This window comes from Oncorhynchus tshawytscha, linkage group LG12 (genome assembly GCF_018296145.1).
Source record: "Oncorhynchus tshawytscha isolate Ot180627B linkage group LG12, Otsh_v2.0, whole genome shotgun sequence".
Taxonomy (NCBI): domain Eukaryota; kingdom Metazoa; phylum Chordata; class Actinopteri; order Salmoniformes; family Salmonidae; genus Oncorhynchus; species Oncorhynchus tshawytscha.
In genome coordinates, this window is record NC_056440.1 from 51,803,591 (window position 1) to 51,821,243 (window position 17,653).

At 42.6% G+C, this 17,653-nt stretch overlaps 1 protein-coding gene across 2 annotated transcripts in view; it reads right to left on the reverse strand.

Annotated features, from left to right (window-relative positions):
• Nucleotides 1-17,226, reverse strand: part of LOC112263456 (bifunctional glutamate/proline--tRNA ligase) — a 56,166-nt gene extending 38,940 nt beyond the window's left edge. The window contains exons 1-9 of one of the 2 annotated variants that reach the window (XM_024439705.2): nt 17,028-17,226; nt 9,493-9,577; nt 9,145-9,244; nt 8,269-8,425; nt 5,045-5,190; nt 4,720-4,808; nt 4,463-4,589; nt 1,002-1,194; nt 717-888 (exon numbers count right to left, since the gene is read on the reverse strand). In XM_024439705.2, coding sequence (XP_024295473.1) covers nt 717-888; nt 1,002-1,194; nt 4,463-4,589; nt 4,720-4,808; nt 5,045-5,190; nt 8,269-8,425; nt 9,145-9,244; nt 9,493-9,577; nt 17,028-17,070 — 1,112 coding nt within the window. In that variant the 5' untranslated portion in view covers nt 17,071-17,226. The remainder of the gene's footprint in view (nt 1-716; nt 889-1,001; nt 1,195-4,462; nt 4,590-4,719; nt 4,809-5,044; nt 5,191-8,268; nt 8,426-9,144; nt 9,245-9,492; nt 9,578-17,027) is intronic. The other variant, XM_024439706.2, reaches the window with a different exon arrangement.
• Nucleotides 17,227-17,653: the final 427 nt, after the last annotated feature.

Genomic DNA, 17,653 nt, shown 5'->3' on the forward strand with positions numbered 1-17,653 from the left:
CACGACAGAGGGTAGTGCGTACGGCCCAGTACATTCCTGAGGCCAAGCTTCCTGCCATCCAGGACCTCTATACTAGGCGGTGTCAGAGGAAGGCCCTAAAATTGTCAAAGACTCCAGCCACCTAAGTCAAACTGTTCTATCTGCTACCTCATGACAAGCGGTACCGGAGCGCCAAGTATAGGACCAAAAGGCTCTATCAGCTTATATCCCCATGAGACTGCTGAACAATTCATCAAATGGCCACCAGACTATTTACATTGACCCCCCCCCACCATTTGTTTTTACACTGCTGCGGTTCGCTGTTTATTATCTATGCAGTCACTTTACCCCTACCTACATGTACAAATTACCTCGACTAACCTGTAGCCCTGCACATTGACTCGATACAAGTACCCCCTGTATATAAGCTCGTTATTTTATTGTGATACTTTTTACTTTAGTTTATTTGGTAAATATTTTCTTAGCTCTTTCTTGAACTGCATTGCTGGTTAAGGCATGTAAGTAAGCATTTCACAGGAAGGTCTACACCTGGTTTTCAGCTCATGTGACAAATAAAGTTTGATTTGATTAGAGTTTTTTGGTATTGTAAAACCTGTCCTTAAGACTTTATAAAAAATACAGAAATCATTTATTTGCTAGTGCATTAGGTGAAATCATTTAAAAAATTGCATTAATTCCATTAAAAAAAATGTTGGTAGCATGCCGTGTCCCCCTACCTGTAGGTGCTGCCAGTGCGGGGGTGGGGGGCATTCTTACAGCGGTAGAGGGTGGGGTCGCGCATGCAGCCGTTGTTGGAGGCCATGTCAATCTTGGCCCGCATGCAGCACGTCTGGCCATACTCCGTGCCCGCCTTCATCTCCTCCCACATCTTCAGGTTCTCCTCCACCACTGGGGGAGAGCGAGAAAGGGGTGAAGATGATCATATCAAATAGCTTCAGATCTAACAGTGCCTACGGATTGAGGGTGAAATTCAGCCATTGCTCCACTCTCATTCTCCTTACAGTTGCTGCGGTGGCGGGACTCGGTGCGCTGTTCCCTCGCCGCCTTCATCTGTTCTGGGGGTGTGTCGTCGATGTAGGCCTTGCCCTCCCTCAGCAGCTGCTCCGCCATGCCCTGGATGCGAGGGAAGTGGTCGCTGGTGTAGGTGAACTGGTCAGGCTTGATCTGCAGCATGGCCAAGTCCTCCAGAATCACCTATGATAAAACAGAGGGAACAGGTGGATAGAGTTTTCAGGGGTTTCATTACAACCAAAGTCCTCAAGGCACACCAAGTCTTTTTTCAGGCCAGTTATACTCAGAGATGGAAACACAAAAGTCTGTCTTTAGGCCAAGCAATTCTTACGGTGGAAACATGCCATTAGAGTCCAATTCCGAGTTTAAATAAACATGTGAAACGCACACTTTCAGATTAATGTCAATGGAAACTTGTACGAACATTTGAGTAAGGCACAAGGATCTCAGGTCAGAATAGCACTAGGGTTGGGCGATGTCAACCTTTGTCCTATTGTGATTATGGACCCAGAAAGCATTGATATATGAATGTATTGCCTCTTATTGGCCAACCCCTCCCCCAAAACTCATCTAAAAACACCAGTTGGCCTATTACCCCAAAACGAATCAACTGGATGAATCATAACGTTGTCGATAGCCTGGGCAGAGGCTAAGTGGCAGCACATCTTTTTTAATATTCCTTTCTGGTGGAGGAGCTTCTGCATGAAACGGAGGGTGTTTGTCTAAGTGGGGCGCACATGATGGAGCAGTGACAGTTTGATAAGTAACGGCCTTAGGTTATACATCATGGGCTGGAGAGAAGCAGTCGACTGTACTCAACTAGAGAGTTGCTTTATTTGCCTCATAAAATAATAGTAAATAAACAATATTGTTTGTTCCATCTCTCAAAGCCATGATTTGAAAATAGCCTATAGGATTAGACTATAAAATTCTTCAGGATCGGTGTCCCTTCCACAGGACAGTTGAGCTAACTTAGGCTAAAGCAATTAGTATGAGGGTTGTAAGTAACAAGAAACTTTCCCAGAACATAGACATATCTGATATGGGCAGAAAGCTTAAATTCGTGTTAATTTAAAAGCACTGTCCAATTTACAGAAGCTATTACAGTGAAATAATACCATGCTATTGTTTGAGGAGAGTGCACAATTTTGAACATGAAAAGTTAATAATAAACAAATTAGGCACATTTGGGCAGTCTTGATACAACATTTTGAACAGAAATGCAATGGTTCATTGATCAGTCTAAAACTTTGCATATTCACACATTGCACCTGGGCTGGAATAATACATTATGGCCTTTCTCTTGCATGTCAAAGATCGTACTTTTTAAAAAAATTTTTTACAAAAGATTGGTTGTTTATTTCATCGTATCATCTCCTACCAGATCTATTGTGATATATTCTGCTACATTCCTTTCACATTTCCACAAACTTGAAAGTGTTTCCTTTCAAATGGTACCAAGAATATGCATATCTGCGGATCCTTAACTTCTTGGATATAGGGGGCGCTCTTTTAATTTATGGATAAAAAAACGTGCCCGTTTTAAGCGCAATATTTCGTCATGAAAAGATGCTCGACTATGCATATAATTGGCAGCTTTGGAAAGAAAACACTCTAAGGTTTCCAAAACTGCAAAGATATTAGTGTGAGTGCCACAGAACTCATGCTACAGGCGAAACCAAGATGAAACTTCAACCAGGAAATGGGCAGAATTTTTGAAGCTGTTTTCCATTGTCTCCTTATATGGCTGTGAATGCGCCGGGAATGAGCCTGCCCTTTCTATCGTTTCTCCAAGGTGTCTGCAGCATTGTGACGTATTTGTAGGCATATCATTGGAAGATTGGCCATAAGAGACTACATTTACCAGGGGTCCGCCCGGTGTCCTTTGTCTAAATTGGTGCGTAATCTACAAGCTGCACGCAGTCATCCAGTGATTGAGAGGAGAGAGGAGGCTTTCAACGAACGATATATCATGAAGAGATATGTGAAAAACACCTTGAGGATTGATTATAAACAACGTTTACCATGTTTCAGTCGATATTATGGAGTTAATTTGGAAAAAAGTTCGGCGTTTTGAAGACTGAATTTTCGTTTTTTTTTGGTAGCCAAACGTGACGCACCAAACGGAGCAATTTCTCCTAAACAAATAATCTTTCAGGAAAAACTGAGCATTTGCTATCTAACTGAGAGTCTCCTCATTGAAAACATCTGAAGTTCTTCAAAGGTAATGATTTTCTGGTTTTTGTGAAAATGTTGCCTGCTGATGCTAACGCTAAATGCTACGCTAGCTGCGCTAGCTGTTACACAAATGCTTGTTTTGCTATGGCTGAGAAGCATATTTTGAAAATCTAAGATGACAGTGTTGTTAACAAAAGGCTAAGCTTGAGAGCTAGCATATTAATTTCATTTCATTTGCGATTTTCATGAATAGTTAATGTTGCGTTATGGTAATGAGCTTGAGGCTGTATTCACGATCCCGGATCCGGGATGGCTCGACGCAAGAAGTTAAGAGTTAACTTATCTTTTATGAAGAGCCTAGGAGGAGGATAGGTTATTGGCCATTTGGTTTTCACCCTCGCACATGGAGGGATTTTATAGGCCGCATGAATCATTTTTCTTAATAAGCATAAACTTGAATAAACTTGGAATTTCATTTTTCTATAGGCCATTGATAGTTTGTTCTCTCTTATTATTAGTCCCATGGCTACTTTACATTTTTAGGCTAGTCAAACAACAGATGGAACTCCGTTACAATCATTGTTTGATCAGGAGAAAGCCATGCATAAAATAATAAAAGCGTAGCCTGTAGCCCAATTAAGAGAGAAGAGAATATAGGCCACGTTTTTTAAAACAGCTAGAGAAGAGAGTTAGTGTCCATTATAATAAAAAAAATATTAGGTTAGGTTTAAGATATAGCCTACGACTGATAATGCATCAGACAGCGGGGAAAAAATATATTTTCTTTGGTGGATTTCTCCACTCCGTCTGGCCTAGATTACTCTTGCGTTCTCTAGCCTATAACATATTTATTGAAATAGTAATTTTCCTATTTCTATTAGCTATAGCCTTTGTCTGCTGCCCTGCACTATGAGACTCCGTTCTTTACTGCTCAGACCAATTCAAGTTCAAATAGGGGCTAAACACTAAATTATCACCTGTCACATCGATGTTGTCACCATCAACGACACAGTCAATCATCACCGATGCTATCGTAATATCACCCAACCCTAAATACCACCCTGTATCAGCATGGAGATTTTCCCAAATGCGTTGTAACTAATGTGGTACTTTATTTCTCTCGTTGTATTGCCTCAATGTGTAAGCAATTCTTCAACGTGCATGTAGACAGTATTTTCACACTTGATGGTTTATAAATCAAGAGAAAATAACTGATATGAAACAATTTAGCTAACCAAAAGAAAATAAAAAAGGGGCATATTTGGGGGAATACCTTCTCAAAGTCCTCCTTCTCCTTCTCGGGGTTGGTGTCGTCAAAGCGCATGATGAGCTTGCCCTTGAATGTCACCTGGTAGTGCTGGTTGAGCAGGGCAGCCTTGGCGTGGCCAATGTGCAGGTACCTGAGAGGAATAGAAATATTAATACAAGTAACACCTATACATTTCCCCTTTTAAAATGTTAAAAATATATTCTGCTGTTTGTTCCTAATGAACACAACACTGTTGTTTTGTGCCAAGTGGTGACACTCACCCGCTGGCCTCAGGGGGGAAGCGAACCACCACTTTTCCCATCTCGGCTCCCGGCAATTCCACAAACTTGCCCAAGTCCTGCTTCTTCTCCTGTTTCTCAGAGAGTAGGGACAGAGAGAGGAGGATAAAGGCAGAGGGATTTGGGAATGCATGCATGGTTGATTTAAGTGTAAGTTTGTGTGAAGTGTGCAGATGTCAAGCTAGGACTCCTCTTTACATTGGATTTACAGACAGAAATCCATTACTTCCAATGCAAAGAGGAGACATACATCCAATGCAAAGAGGAGACATACAGCGAGTTAACCTTTGGCAGTTGTGTTACTTACATCGGACTTGCAAGGAGGGGCCTTGCTGTTGGCATACTTGTTGCCCACTGCAGTAAAGGGTACCTGGGAGCCCAGGAATGAAAACCAGCGAGCCACGTGAGAGAACGCCCCCGCCTGCTTCTGGATTGACTGCCAGTCGTTGCTACCTGTACGGACCCACGTGTGAATGTGTGAGAGAGAGGGCAAGAACATAAAACTGTCAAGTCCAAGATCAATGCCTAGCCTCGACCCCTCAACATCAGATATATGTTATCAATATAGCTCTGTGCATCTAGTACAAGGTGCATCTAAATAGTTTAGTTTTTAGATATACATTTGCCTGCGCTATTAAGTATGACTGTCTACACTGTCATGACGTTGCCCTGTTGGGTGAGGTTTATGACCCCCCCCCATAAATAACCTTTCCCCCCTTTTCTCTCCACTCTACAGAATGGACTATTGGAAAACCCTGTGTTACCACAGAGAAAGTACAGTATCATCACAAGGTTGGGGAATGGAACAATATTTCCCTTTCTCAACCAGTTGAAAGTGTCCGTTGGTACTTAAAGAATACGATGTCAGATCAGTTGTCTGGAACATTATATATGATGATAGGAGGACAAATTGTATCTTGGAAAATCAACACATTCTAGTTAGCAGATTCACATGGAATTGTGCAATTTAAATATGAAACTATTTGTGAAGAGATGAAATGTGATTTTAGCTTCTAAATGAGAGAATTGTTTTCATAAGTAAACTTATTCTCACTCAGTGGCCACGCCCAAGTGAACAGACATTGGTTGAGAACAATGAAACACACCCTTCTCTCCCCCAGTACAAAAGCCCGTTGACAGAAGTCAACCTCAGTTCGCAATGACATGAGGACTGGTGTCCATACGTTTAAAAGGGCAAATTTCAACGTGGAGCTGACAATCACCACGCAGAAATGGTTCATTTCAACTAGACCAGCCAGAATACAGCGAGAGCTGATTGTGGCAACTTGGTATGAACTTTGAATGATTATTCCCTAAAGAAGAAGTGATATCTCCTAGACGTTGAGTTATCAGCTCCAGCTGTAAGCGTACATGGCCTAAGAAAGGACAGACAATCTCCTAATAACAACAGGGAACATTAACGGATCCGCTCTACAACTTTACGACCAGAAAGATTCTTCAAAAAGGACAATGGCGATCTCTGCTGGGAAAACCAGTCTTCAATCTTCGACCCATCTATCGAAGCGCAACTCAGAGTAAATATATATATTGCATTTTCCTTTTCTCGAATGGGCGGTTATTAGAATGCATAAGATTCTGTATTTACGCGCTTTCATTGAAACTCAACCCCCTTCCTTTGCGTAACCAGCCATATTGGGTTAGCCCACTAGGGGCTTTTCATGACAGGACAGATCAAACTCGGCAAAAAAATTGAAACGTCCTCACTGTCAACTGAGTTTATTTTCAGCAAACTTAACAAGTGTAAATATTTGTATGATTCAACAACTGAGACAAACTGAACAAGTTCCACAGACGTGACGAACAGAAATGGAATAATGTGTCCCTGAACAAAGGGGGGTCAAAATCAAAAGCAACAGTCAGTATCTGGTGCGGCCACCAGCTGCATTAAGAACTGCAGTGAATCTCCTCCTCATGGAATGCACCAGATTTGCCAGTTCTTGCTGTGAGAGGTTACCCCACTCTTCCACCAAGGCACCTGCAAGTTCCCAGACATTTCTGGGGGGAATGGCCCTAGCCCTCACCTGCCGATCCAACAGGTCCCAGGCGTGCTCAATGCGATTGAGATCCGGGCTCGTCGCTGGCCATGGCAGAACACTGACATTCCTGTCTTGCAGGAAATCACGCACAGAATGAGCAGTATGGCTGGTGGCATTGTCATGCTGGAGGGTGTCAGGATGAGCCTGCAGAAAGGGTACCACATGAGGGAGGAGGATGTCTTCCCTGTAACGCACAGCGTCATTGCCTGCAATGACAACAAGCTCAGTCCGATGATGCTGTGACACACCAACCCAGACGGAACCTCCACCTCCAAATCGATCCCGCTCAAGAGTACAGGCCTCGGTGTAACGGTCATTCCTTCAATGATAAACGCAAATCAGACCATCACCCCTGGTGAGACAAACCCGCCACTCATCAGTGAAGAGCACTTTTTGCCAGACCTGTCTGGTCCAGCGATGGTGGGTTTGTGCCCATAGGCGACGTTGTTGCCGGTGATGTCTGAGGATCTGCCTTACAACAGGCCTACAAGCCCTCAGTCCAACCTCTCTCAGCCTATTGCGGACAGTCTGAGCACTGATGGAGGGATTGCGCATTCCTGGTGTAACTCGGGCAGCTGTTGTTGCCATCCTGTATCTGTCCCGCAGGTGTGATGTTCGGAAGTACCAATCCTGTGCAGGTGTTGTTACGCGTGGTCTGTCACTGCGAGGACGATCAGCTGTCCGTCCTGTCTCCCTGTAGCGCTGTCTTAGGCGTCTCACAGTACGGACATTGCAATTTACTGCCCTGGCCACATCTTGCAGTCCTCATGCCTCCTTGCAGCATGCCTAAGGCACATTCACGCAGATGAGCAGGGACCCTGGGCATCTTTCTTTTGGTGTTTTTCAGAGTAACTAGAAAGGCTTCTTTAGTGTCCTAAGTTTTCATAACTGTGACCTTAATTGCCTACCGTCTAAGCTGTTAGTGTCTTAACGACCGTTCCACAGGTGCATGTTCATTAATTGTTTATGGTTCATTGAACAATCATGGAAAACAGTGTTTAAACCCTTTACAATGAAGATCTGTGTAATTATTTAGGTATTTAGTAAATAAATAATTGAGCCAATTTGTGTATTGCTGATTCAACTTCTTAGCCAGGGTTCGTGCAGATAACCAAGTACTTACGACAATCAGAATGAGACCAATCGAGGTGACTATTAATAATTAACTGCTATTGATATAAAAGATATTCATATCTTTAAGAAAGTGGATTCAGGAGATAACCACTCCACTCTATATAAATTATTATATAACTTAATGCTTCCATGGTGCCCCAGGTTATTAATGGTTTAATTGTTGCATTGTTTATTTCAATCACGTAATCAATTAAAAGTTAGGTAATTAAACATTAGGTAATCGATTTGATAAAATTGCATGTCATATTATTGAATCATAGTCGGAGACAAGACCCCATCCATCTTTGGTTAAAGTGTTAGACGCCCACTAGGGTCAGCTGAGTCACTGGGACTGACTGACCTTTGAGCGCGGCCCACACACACAGGTCGGCCAGAGTCAGGCTGTGGCCCACCAGGAATGTGCGCAGAGCCAAGGCCATGTCCAGCTCCCCCAGGGCCGTAGCTAGGCCCGACTGGCCACACACACGCCGCGTACTGAACTCCATCCAGTGGTCCACCTGGAGAGAGACAGAGGAGGGGATGAAGGGGAGGGTATTGAAAAGTAGACCAGTTGAGCAATAGTAAGGAGGGGACCGAATGGCGCACAATCTGAAATGCCTTGGATAGAGCTGCATCGCAACTGATAAGGTTCAAGTAATAATAAGTTGATCCATTAAATAGCAGTGAATGGCTGAATTAATTTAGTGAGGGCCTCCCGAGTGGTGCAGCGGTCTAAGGCACTGCATTACTACAGATCCTTGTTTGATATCGATCTGTCTCAGCCGGCCGCGACTGGGAGATTCATGAGGCGACGTACAATTGGCCCAGCGTCGTCTGGGTTAGGCCGGCAGGGATGTCCTTGTCCCATCGGGCTCTAGTAATTCCTGTGGCGGGCCGGGCGCATGCACGCTGACATGGTCGCCAGGTGTACGGCGTTTCCTCCGACACATTGGTGTGGCTGGCTTCTGGGTTAAGTGTGCATTGTGTCAAGAAGCAGTGCGGCTTGGCGGGGTTCTGTTTCAGAGGACCTTCGCCTCTCCTGAGTCCGTACGGGATTACCAATTGGATATGAAAATTAAGGAGAAAAAGGGGGTTAAAAAAATATATTAAAATGTATTTAGTGGGGCCTCCAAGCTCTGAGTTGAGTAGCCATAACACAGCGTGAGCTAATAATGCTGGGTACATTTTGGGCAAGCCCAAGCACTTGGGAATCAGTGTGGCAGTGCTAGTCTATCACCTCAGTTTGTTCCAGCATGTTGGAGCCATACAAGCTCAGAGTGGGAGTCACACGGGCAAGGTAGCGAGTGATGGAGTTCACGTCGCTGAACTGCACTGACCTGAGGGAGAGAGGGGGAGAATAACCACCAGACAAAACACTTGATTATTGCAGTCAGTGCCTTATAAAATGTCCTTATATAAGCCTAGTCACTATTGGTACTTTGGCAAAAAACACTAAACAGTGTCAAGTAGCTAAACGTAAAATGTAACAAATCCTTTACTCTCTCTTCACACATCAATGACACATTGTCACGAGAACATTTGTGAAGAAAGTCATTGATAGGTGTTGTGGTAGTTGTGTACTCACTCTGAGACACGGAGCTTGTTGTCTTTGCCCTCATCCACAGACAAGTTCACGCTGCCCTTCACATGCTCGGCTGCCAACAGCACCCCTGCAGGCAAAGAAAGTAATCACAATGTAATTGGAAACTAAAGACCTCACCAGTCCTATCACGCATCCATTACTTGACAGAGTGCCCTAAATATAAAGTGGAAAGTGTGTGTGTGTGTGTTGATTTCATAACCCTTAGTTACCAACTAACCAGGGGGCACCCCAGAGACTAAACAAGTTCCAAAACACACAAAATGTTATGATCTCACATTGTTGTGTGCCAGACAATGGATAGGATAATGGATAGGCTGGACATGCCTAGAGAGGAGTTTGGATTGTTCTGCCATGTAGCGCGCTTCGGTCTATAACCAGTGATTCAAATTTAGCAACTTTTCAGACTACCCTGGCAACAATTTTAGAAACTTTTAAAATTGTATATTGAACTTTTAGCAACTTTTGAAAAGTGACTCAAATGCTAAAATGCACACATTTTCCCTCTAAATGACACAAAAACAATTCTGTCACACACTCAGTCACATGCCTGGCTGAAAAAGTGCACTGTGAGTGACGTCAGCAGCAGGCGCTCAGCTTGTGCACAGGCAGCAGCAGGCCAGCAGCAATTTCAGCAAATCATTGTTGGCTGACAGCAGCAGTAGTACTGGTTCAACAAGCCAAACCCAATGAATATAGTTGGTCATGAATGTTTGATCTTGAACAGAACATGAATCAACGTCTCAATCAAAATTGTACAGCCAGAAGTACAGAAAAGAGTCGCAGTCTGTACCTGAACAAATGTCAAATCATATTTTTTTTGCAGAGATGACCAGTCAATTTGAGTAACGTTATTGTGTATTCTACGTAATGACGCAGTTTTACATTGTCACGCAATGACATCACAACGTAATTTAGCAACAAATCAACCTGCCTTGAGCAACTTACCCTGAAAATTAGTTGGCAACCCTTTCTATAACATTAGCTGCTCAGTATGTGTAGACAATCCTTGCTACCGCAGCTTTTTTGAAAAATATAACATTAGCCATGGAAAACTGCAGAAGTGTTGCTACTGCGCTCAACATTGCTGTCCAGAAAAGACACGCTGCTGTGATGTATTCATCCATGTGTATGGGTAAGAGTCTAACTACATTTTCAGATATTATGCGTTTCTAATTTTGTCAGAAAGTTGTTTTCCTTGCAAGTTAAAGCGTACTGTTAGCAAGTTAGCGAACGTTAGCTAGTTAACATTGAACCTAGTTGGTTAACTTTACCTACCTGCAAATTCATACTCCAGCGTTACATGCATGGTGGCTAGCTATGACAATGCGTTCGTACTGTAGGTGTGGGTTAGCATTGTGGTTTACTGTTTAGTTAACTACTTACACCTACTTAATAGGTGTAGACAAAGAGCTCTCCAGTAGGCGTACCAAAACATTCAAGAGCCATTTTATCAAAAGGAGGGTTACCAGTTAATTACCTTTCAAATCAGAATTACTTTCCCACTGTTCCTCAACTGCAGTGTTTGATATACCATTTTGTTGATCTGAATCTACTTTTACCCAATGTAAAAAGAAAAAAAAAGAAACATGATTTCAAATGTTGCAACATAAGACCCAATTGAGGCGGTCGGTCTAATTGACAAATGTCTGTCAACTAGGGCCGGGACAATACCAGTATCACGATCCTCGTTAGTATCAAGGCAAGGAAACAAAACACGAAGCAGAACTGACTTCTTGATGAAAAACAACCCTAAATGTTGGAAACAAACATGATTATGATATCATCCAGAATGCTTGTGTTTGGCATTTTAGACTAGCTAGTATGCATACTTAAGAAACTTGCCAAAATTGTTCTGTGACAAAAGTCACAAGAGTGGTTTCACAGTAGTTTGTGTGTACTCAACAGCTTTGAACTGTGAATAACTTCCCATCAACAGGCCAATGATAAATTCTGATTGGAATGCATAAACCAGTTCAAGTAATTCCAGCTGGTCTCTTATGTCGTTTGCATCAGCAAGTTATTATTGCAAACGCCATGACAGCAACTATTCAAATTAAATGTTATTTGTCACATGCGAATACAACAAGTGTAGTAGACCTTACTGTGAAATGGTTACTTACAAGCTTAACCAACATGAAGAAAATATTTACCAACTAAAGTAAAAAATAAAAAAGAGTAATGAGTCAATGTGTGGCCACACAGGTTAGTTAAGGTAATTGATGTAATATGTAGAGTAACAGTCAAAAATTGGGTAGCCTAGTGGTTAGAGCGTTGGACTAGTAACCGAAAGGTTGCAAGTTCAAATCCCTGAGCTGACAAGGTACAAATCTGTCGTTCTGCCCCTGAACAGGCAGCTAACCCACTGTTCCTAGGCTGTCATTGAAAATAAGAATTTGTTCTTAACTGACTTGCCTAGTTAAATAAAGGTGAAATTAAAATAAAAAAATCAAGGGTATTTATTTTTTATACATTGCAGAATAATAGTGAAGACAAACTATGATAACACATATGGAATCATGTAGTAAACAAAAATGCTTCACCTGGAATGCTTTTCCAAAAGCCTTGAAGGAGTTTCCACATATGCTAAGCACTTGTTGGCTGCTTTTCCTTCACTCTGCGGTCCAACTCATCCCAAACCATCTCAATTGGGTTGAGGTCAGGCGATGTGGAGGCCATGTCATCTGATGCAGCACCATCCCTCTCCTTGGTCAAATAGCCCTTACACAGCCTGGAGGTGTGTTTTGGGTCATTTTCTGTTGAAAAACAAATGATATCCCATATGGTTTGCGCTTAATGGGACTGGCGAATCACTGAAGAATGCTGTGGTAGTCATGCTGGTTAAGTGTGTCTTGATTTCAATTTATTTTAAATCATTGACAGTGTCACCAGCAAAGCAGGCCCACACCAAAAATCTCACATTTGGACTCATCAGACCAAAGGACAGATTTCCACCGGTCTAATGTCCATTGCTTGCGTTTCTTGGCAAAAGAAAGTCTCTTCTTATTGGTGTCCTTTAGTAGTGGTTTCTTTGCAGCAATTATACCATGAAAGCCTGATTCATGCAGTCTCCTCTGAACAGTTGATGTTGAGATGTGTCTGTTACTTGAACTCTGAAGCATTTATTTGGGCTGCAATTTCTTAGACTGGTAACTCTAATGAACTAATCCTCTGCAGCAGAGGTAACTCTGGATCTTCCTTTCCTGTGGCGGTCCTCATGAGAGCCGGTTTCATCACAGCGCTTGGTGGTTTTTGCGACTGCACTTGAAAAAACAAAGTTCTTGACATTTTCCAGATTGACTGACATTCATGTCTTAAAGTAATGGACTGTCGTTTCTCTTTGCTAACTTGAGCTGTTATTGCCATAATATGGTCTTTCACCAAATAGGGCCATCTTCTGTATACCACCCCTACCTTGTCACAACACAACTGATTGCCTCAAATGCATTAAGAAGGAAAGAAACTCCACAAATTAACATTTAACAAGAAACACCTGTCAATTGAAATGCATTCCAGGTGACTATCTCATGAAGCTGGTTGAGAGAATGCCAAGAGTGTGCAAAGCTGTCAAGGCAAAGGGTGGATACTTTGAAGAATCTCATAAAATATAGCATTCCAGGTGAAGCTTTTTTGGTTAGTACATGATTCCACATGTGTTTACATACTTGATGTCTTCACTATTATTCTACAACGTATAATTTATTTTTAACTCTGTTATGAGTAGATGTGTCCAAACTTTTGACTGGTACTGTACATGTAGATAGTCACTTAACACCTACGCATAGATAATAGATGATAAAACAGCGAGGAGCAGCAGTGTAAAAATGGAGGGGGGAGTGCAAATAGTCCAGATAGCCATTCGATTAGCAGTCTCATGGCTTGGGGGTAGAAGCTGTTAAGAAGCATTCTGGACCAAGTCTTGGCACTCAGGTATCGCTTGCGGTGCGGTAGCAGAGAGAACAGTCTATGATTAGGGTGGCTGGATCATCTTGAACCATGTGCGAAAATGATTTAAGATGCAGCCATCTTATGACCTTGCAAGAAACATTTCGCAAAATGTTTTAATTAACCAGATAGCCATTTACTCACCAAATATTCAACTGAGGTACCTACAGTTGAAGTCAGAAGTTTAGATAAACAAGTATAAATGACTCCAACCTATGTGTTTCAACCACTTCACAAATGTATTGTTAAAACTATAGTTTTGGCAAGTCAGTTAAGACATCTACTTTGTGCATAACTCATTTTTCCAACAATTGTTTACAGACAGATTATTTCACTGTATCACAATTCCAGTGGGTCAGAAGTTTACATACACTAAGTTGACTGACTTTAAACGGCTTGGAAAATTCCTGAAAATTGTCATGGCTTTAGAAGCTTCTGATAAGCTAATTGAGATCATTTGGCATCATTTGAGTCAATTGGAGGTGTACCTGTGAATGTATTTCAAGGCCTACCTTCAAACTCACTGCCTCTTTGCTTGACATCATGGGAAAATCTAAAGAAATCAGCCAAGACCTCAGAAATAAATTGTAGACCTCCACAAGTCTGGTTCATCATTGGGAGCAATTTCCAAATGCCTGAAGGTACCGCGTTCATCTGTACAAACAATAGTACGCAAGTATAAACACCATAGGACCACGCAGCTGTCACACCGCTCTGGAAGGAGACACGTTCTGTCTCCTAGAGATGAACGTATTTAGGTGTGAAAAGTGCAAATCAATCCCAGAACAACAGCAAAGGACCTTGTGGAGATGCTGGAGGAAACCAGTACAAAAGTATTGATATCCACAGTAAAATGAGTCCTATATCGACATAACCTGAAAGGCCGCTCAGCAAGGAAGAAGCCACTGCTCCAACACACGGTTTGCAACTGCACACGAGGACAAAGATTGTACTTTTTGGAGAAATGTCCTCTGGTCTGATGAAACAAAAATATTATTGTTTGGCCATAATGACCATCGTTATGTTTGGAGAAAAAAGGGGGAGGCTTGCAAGCTGAAGAACACCATTCCAACCATGAAGCAAGGGGGTGGCAGCATCATGTTGTGGGGGTGCTTTGCTGCACGTCACAAAATAGACGGCATCATCAGGAGGCAGGAAAATGATGTGGATATATTATAGCAAAATCTCAAGAAATCAGTCAGGAAGTTAAAGCTTGGTCACAAATGGGTCTTCCAAAAGGACCAAGACCCAAAGCATACTTCCAAAGTTGTGGCAAAATGGCTTCAGGACAACAAAGTCAAGGTATTGAAGTGGCCATCACAAAGCCCTGACCTCAATCCCATAGAAAGTTTGTGGGCAGAACTAAAAAAGCATGTGTGAGCAAGTAGGCCCACAAACCTGACTCAATTGCACCAGCTGTCAGAAAACCTCCCTGGTGTGTGTGGTTGAATCTGTGCTTGAAACTCCCGGCACGACTTTGAAGGGCCTTACAGATATTTGTAAACTCATAAAAAAAAATTAAAAATTAACGTCCCTTTTTCAGGACCCTGTCTTTCAAAGACAATTTGTAAAAAAAAATCAAAATAACTTCCCAGATCTTCATTGTAAAGGCTTTAAACACTGTTCCCATGCTTCTTCAATGAACCATAAACAATTAATGAACATGCACCTGTGGAACGGTCATTAAGACACTAACAGCTTACAGATGGTTGGCAATTAAGGTCAATTGTGAAAACTTAGGACACTAAAGTCACCTTTCAACTGGCTCTGAAAAACACCAAAAGAAAGATGCCCAGGGTCCCTGCTCATCTGCGTGAATGTGCCTTAGGCATGCTGCAAGGAGGCATGAGGACTGCAAGATGTGGCCAGGGCAGTAAATTGCAATGTCCGTACTGTGAGACGCCTAAGACAGCGCTACAGGGAGACAGGACGGACAGCTGATCGTCCTCGCAGTGACAGACCACATGTAACAACACGTGCACAGGTTCGGTACATACGAACATCGCACCTGTGGGACAGGTACAGGATGGCAACAACTGCCCGAGTTACACCAGGAACGCACAATCCCTCCATCAGTGCTCAGACTGTCCGCAATAGGCTGAGAGAGGTTGGACTGAGGGCTTGTAGGCCTGTTGTAAGGCAGGTCCTCACCAGACATCACCGGCAACAACGTCGCCTATGGGCACAAACCCACCGTCACTGGACCAGACAGGACTGGCAAAATGTGCTCTTCACTGACGAGTCGCGGTTGGTAAGATTCGTGTTTATCATTGAAGGAATGAGCGTTACACCGAGCCTTGTACTCTGGAGCGGGATCGATTTGGAGGTGGAGGTGGAGGGTCCGCATCATTGGACTGGTCTGGGGCAGAGTGTCAGGCTCAGCATCATTGGCCACTGAGCTTTGTGATTTCCTTCAAGTCATGTTCTGCAGGCAATCCCGGATCTCAATCCCTGTGGGACCTGTTGGATCGGCAGGTGAAGACATCCTCCTCCCTCATGTGGGGAGGAGGATGTCTTTGTTGAGGCACGTCTGGGACCTGTTGGAACATGGACACATTATTCCATTTCTGTTCGTCACGTCTGTGGAACTTGTTCAGTTTACGTCTCAGTTGTTGAATCTTGTTATGTTCTTACAAATATTTACACATGTTAAGCTTGCTGAAAATAAACGCAGTTGACAGTGAGGGCCTTTCTTTTTTTGCTGTGTTTGTGTGGGGTACAGAGATGGGGTAGTGATTAAAAGAAAATCATGTTACACACCATTGCACACAGTCCATGCAATTTATCTGACTTGTTAGCAAATTTTTACTCCTTAAGTTATTTAGGCTTGCCATAAAAGGGGCTGAATACTTACAGATTCAATATATTTCAGCATTATTTTATTTTGTTAACATTTCTAAAATATAATTCCCCGTTGACATGATGGGGTATCGTGTGTATATCAGTGACAAAATATAAACGTAATCCATTTAAAAATGTGGGCTGTAACAACAAAATGTGTTTAAGGTCAAGGGGTGTGAATATGTTAAGGTACTGTACCGGGCGAAACAAAAGTAAATGAAGATAGTTGCAGGCAGGGCAGGTATTTGGTGAGTAACGAACACGTTGACATACAGTAAGTCAACGCTTGCAGAGCTGTCTAATGGTTAGATGACTAGAAGCATTCTGGGCAGAAAGATCATCTCGTCATATTCATCGTCGGTCCAAATACTGGTTCACTTCCCATCTAGCGTAGCTTCATTATTAAGCTAGCTAGCTACGTTAGCTATGTTGTGACTTATTTAGCTGACATTTCCAACGACTATTGTTACAGCATGCATTGAGAACTTAAAATATCTAACTATAACTAGGATAAATTTACTACATTAAATATCAACATCTATAATTACTTATTTCCTGGCGATAGTTTCGACATTGTGTCACGACAACAGAAGTCTAGCTAGCTCTCAGTAGCTATAATGAACTGTCATCACGGACCCTCACTGTCAGGCGACACATGATAAGCTTACTTTTACTAGCCAAAGATTCTTATCCATATTTTAGCTGTACCTAGCAAACAATACTATCACGCTTACCTAAAGGAGGGTTGCTACTGTTGATGGTAAGGTTTAAAGCCATGCTTTCTCTTCCCTTTCTGTTCGTGAAGGCTCTGGCACTGTCCAGAGGCTTTTCGAAAGTCTGCCCTCTGAAAACGTTCTCTTCAAGCAAAGATTATGGATATACTGACAAGAGACTTGTCTATCCGCCCGAACAATGGCAGTCTTTGTCCACAAAGCGGCACGGCGCACCGTTTAGCTCCCGCCTATCCTTTCTTTGGATTGGTGGATAAATCTAATTATTGTAACCTATTTTGAATTATAAACTGTGTGGTTCGATCCCTGAATGCTGATTGGCTGACCGCCGTGGTATATCAGACCATATATAATGGGTGTGACAAAACATGTATTTTTACTGCCCTAATTACGTTTACGATAGCAATAAAGAACCTCGGGGTTTGTGGTGTATGGCTAATATACCACGGCTTTAAGTCATGCCTAAGAACAGCCCTTAGCCGTGGTATATGGGCCATATACCACACCCCGTTGGGCCTTTAACTTAAATATTCGATGAGGGTTGTTGACGTCAACCTCCTGTGTTCATTGGAGAGAGACGGTATGCTACTTGCCTCAATCATGAATATGCATTCTCGAAACAACTCCGA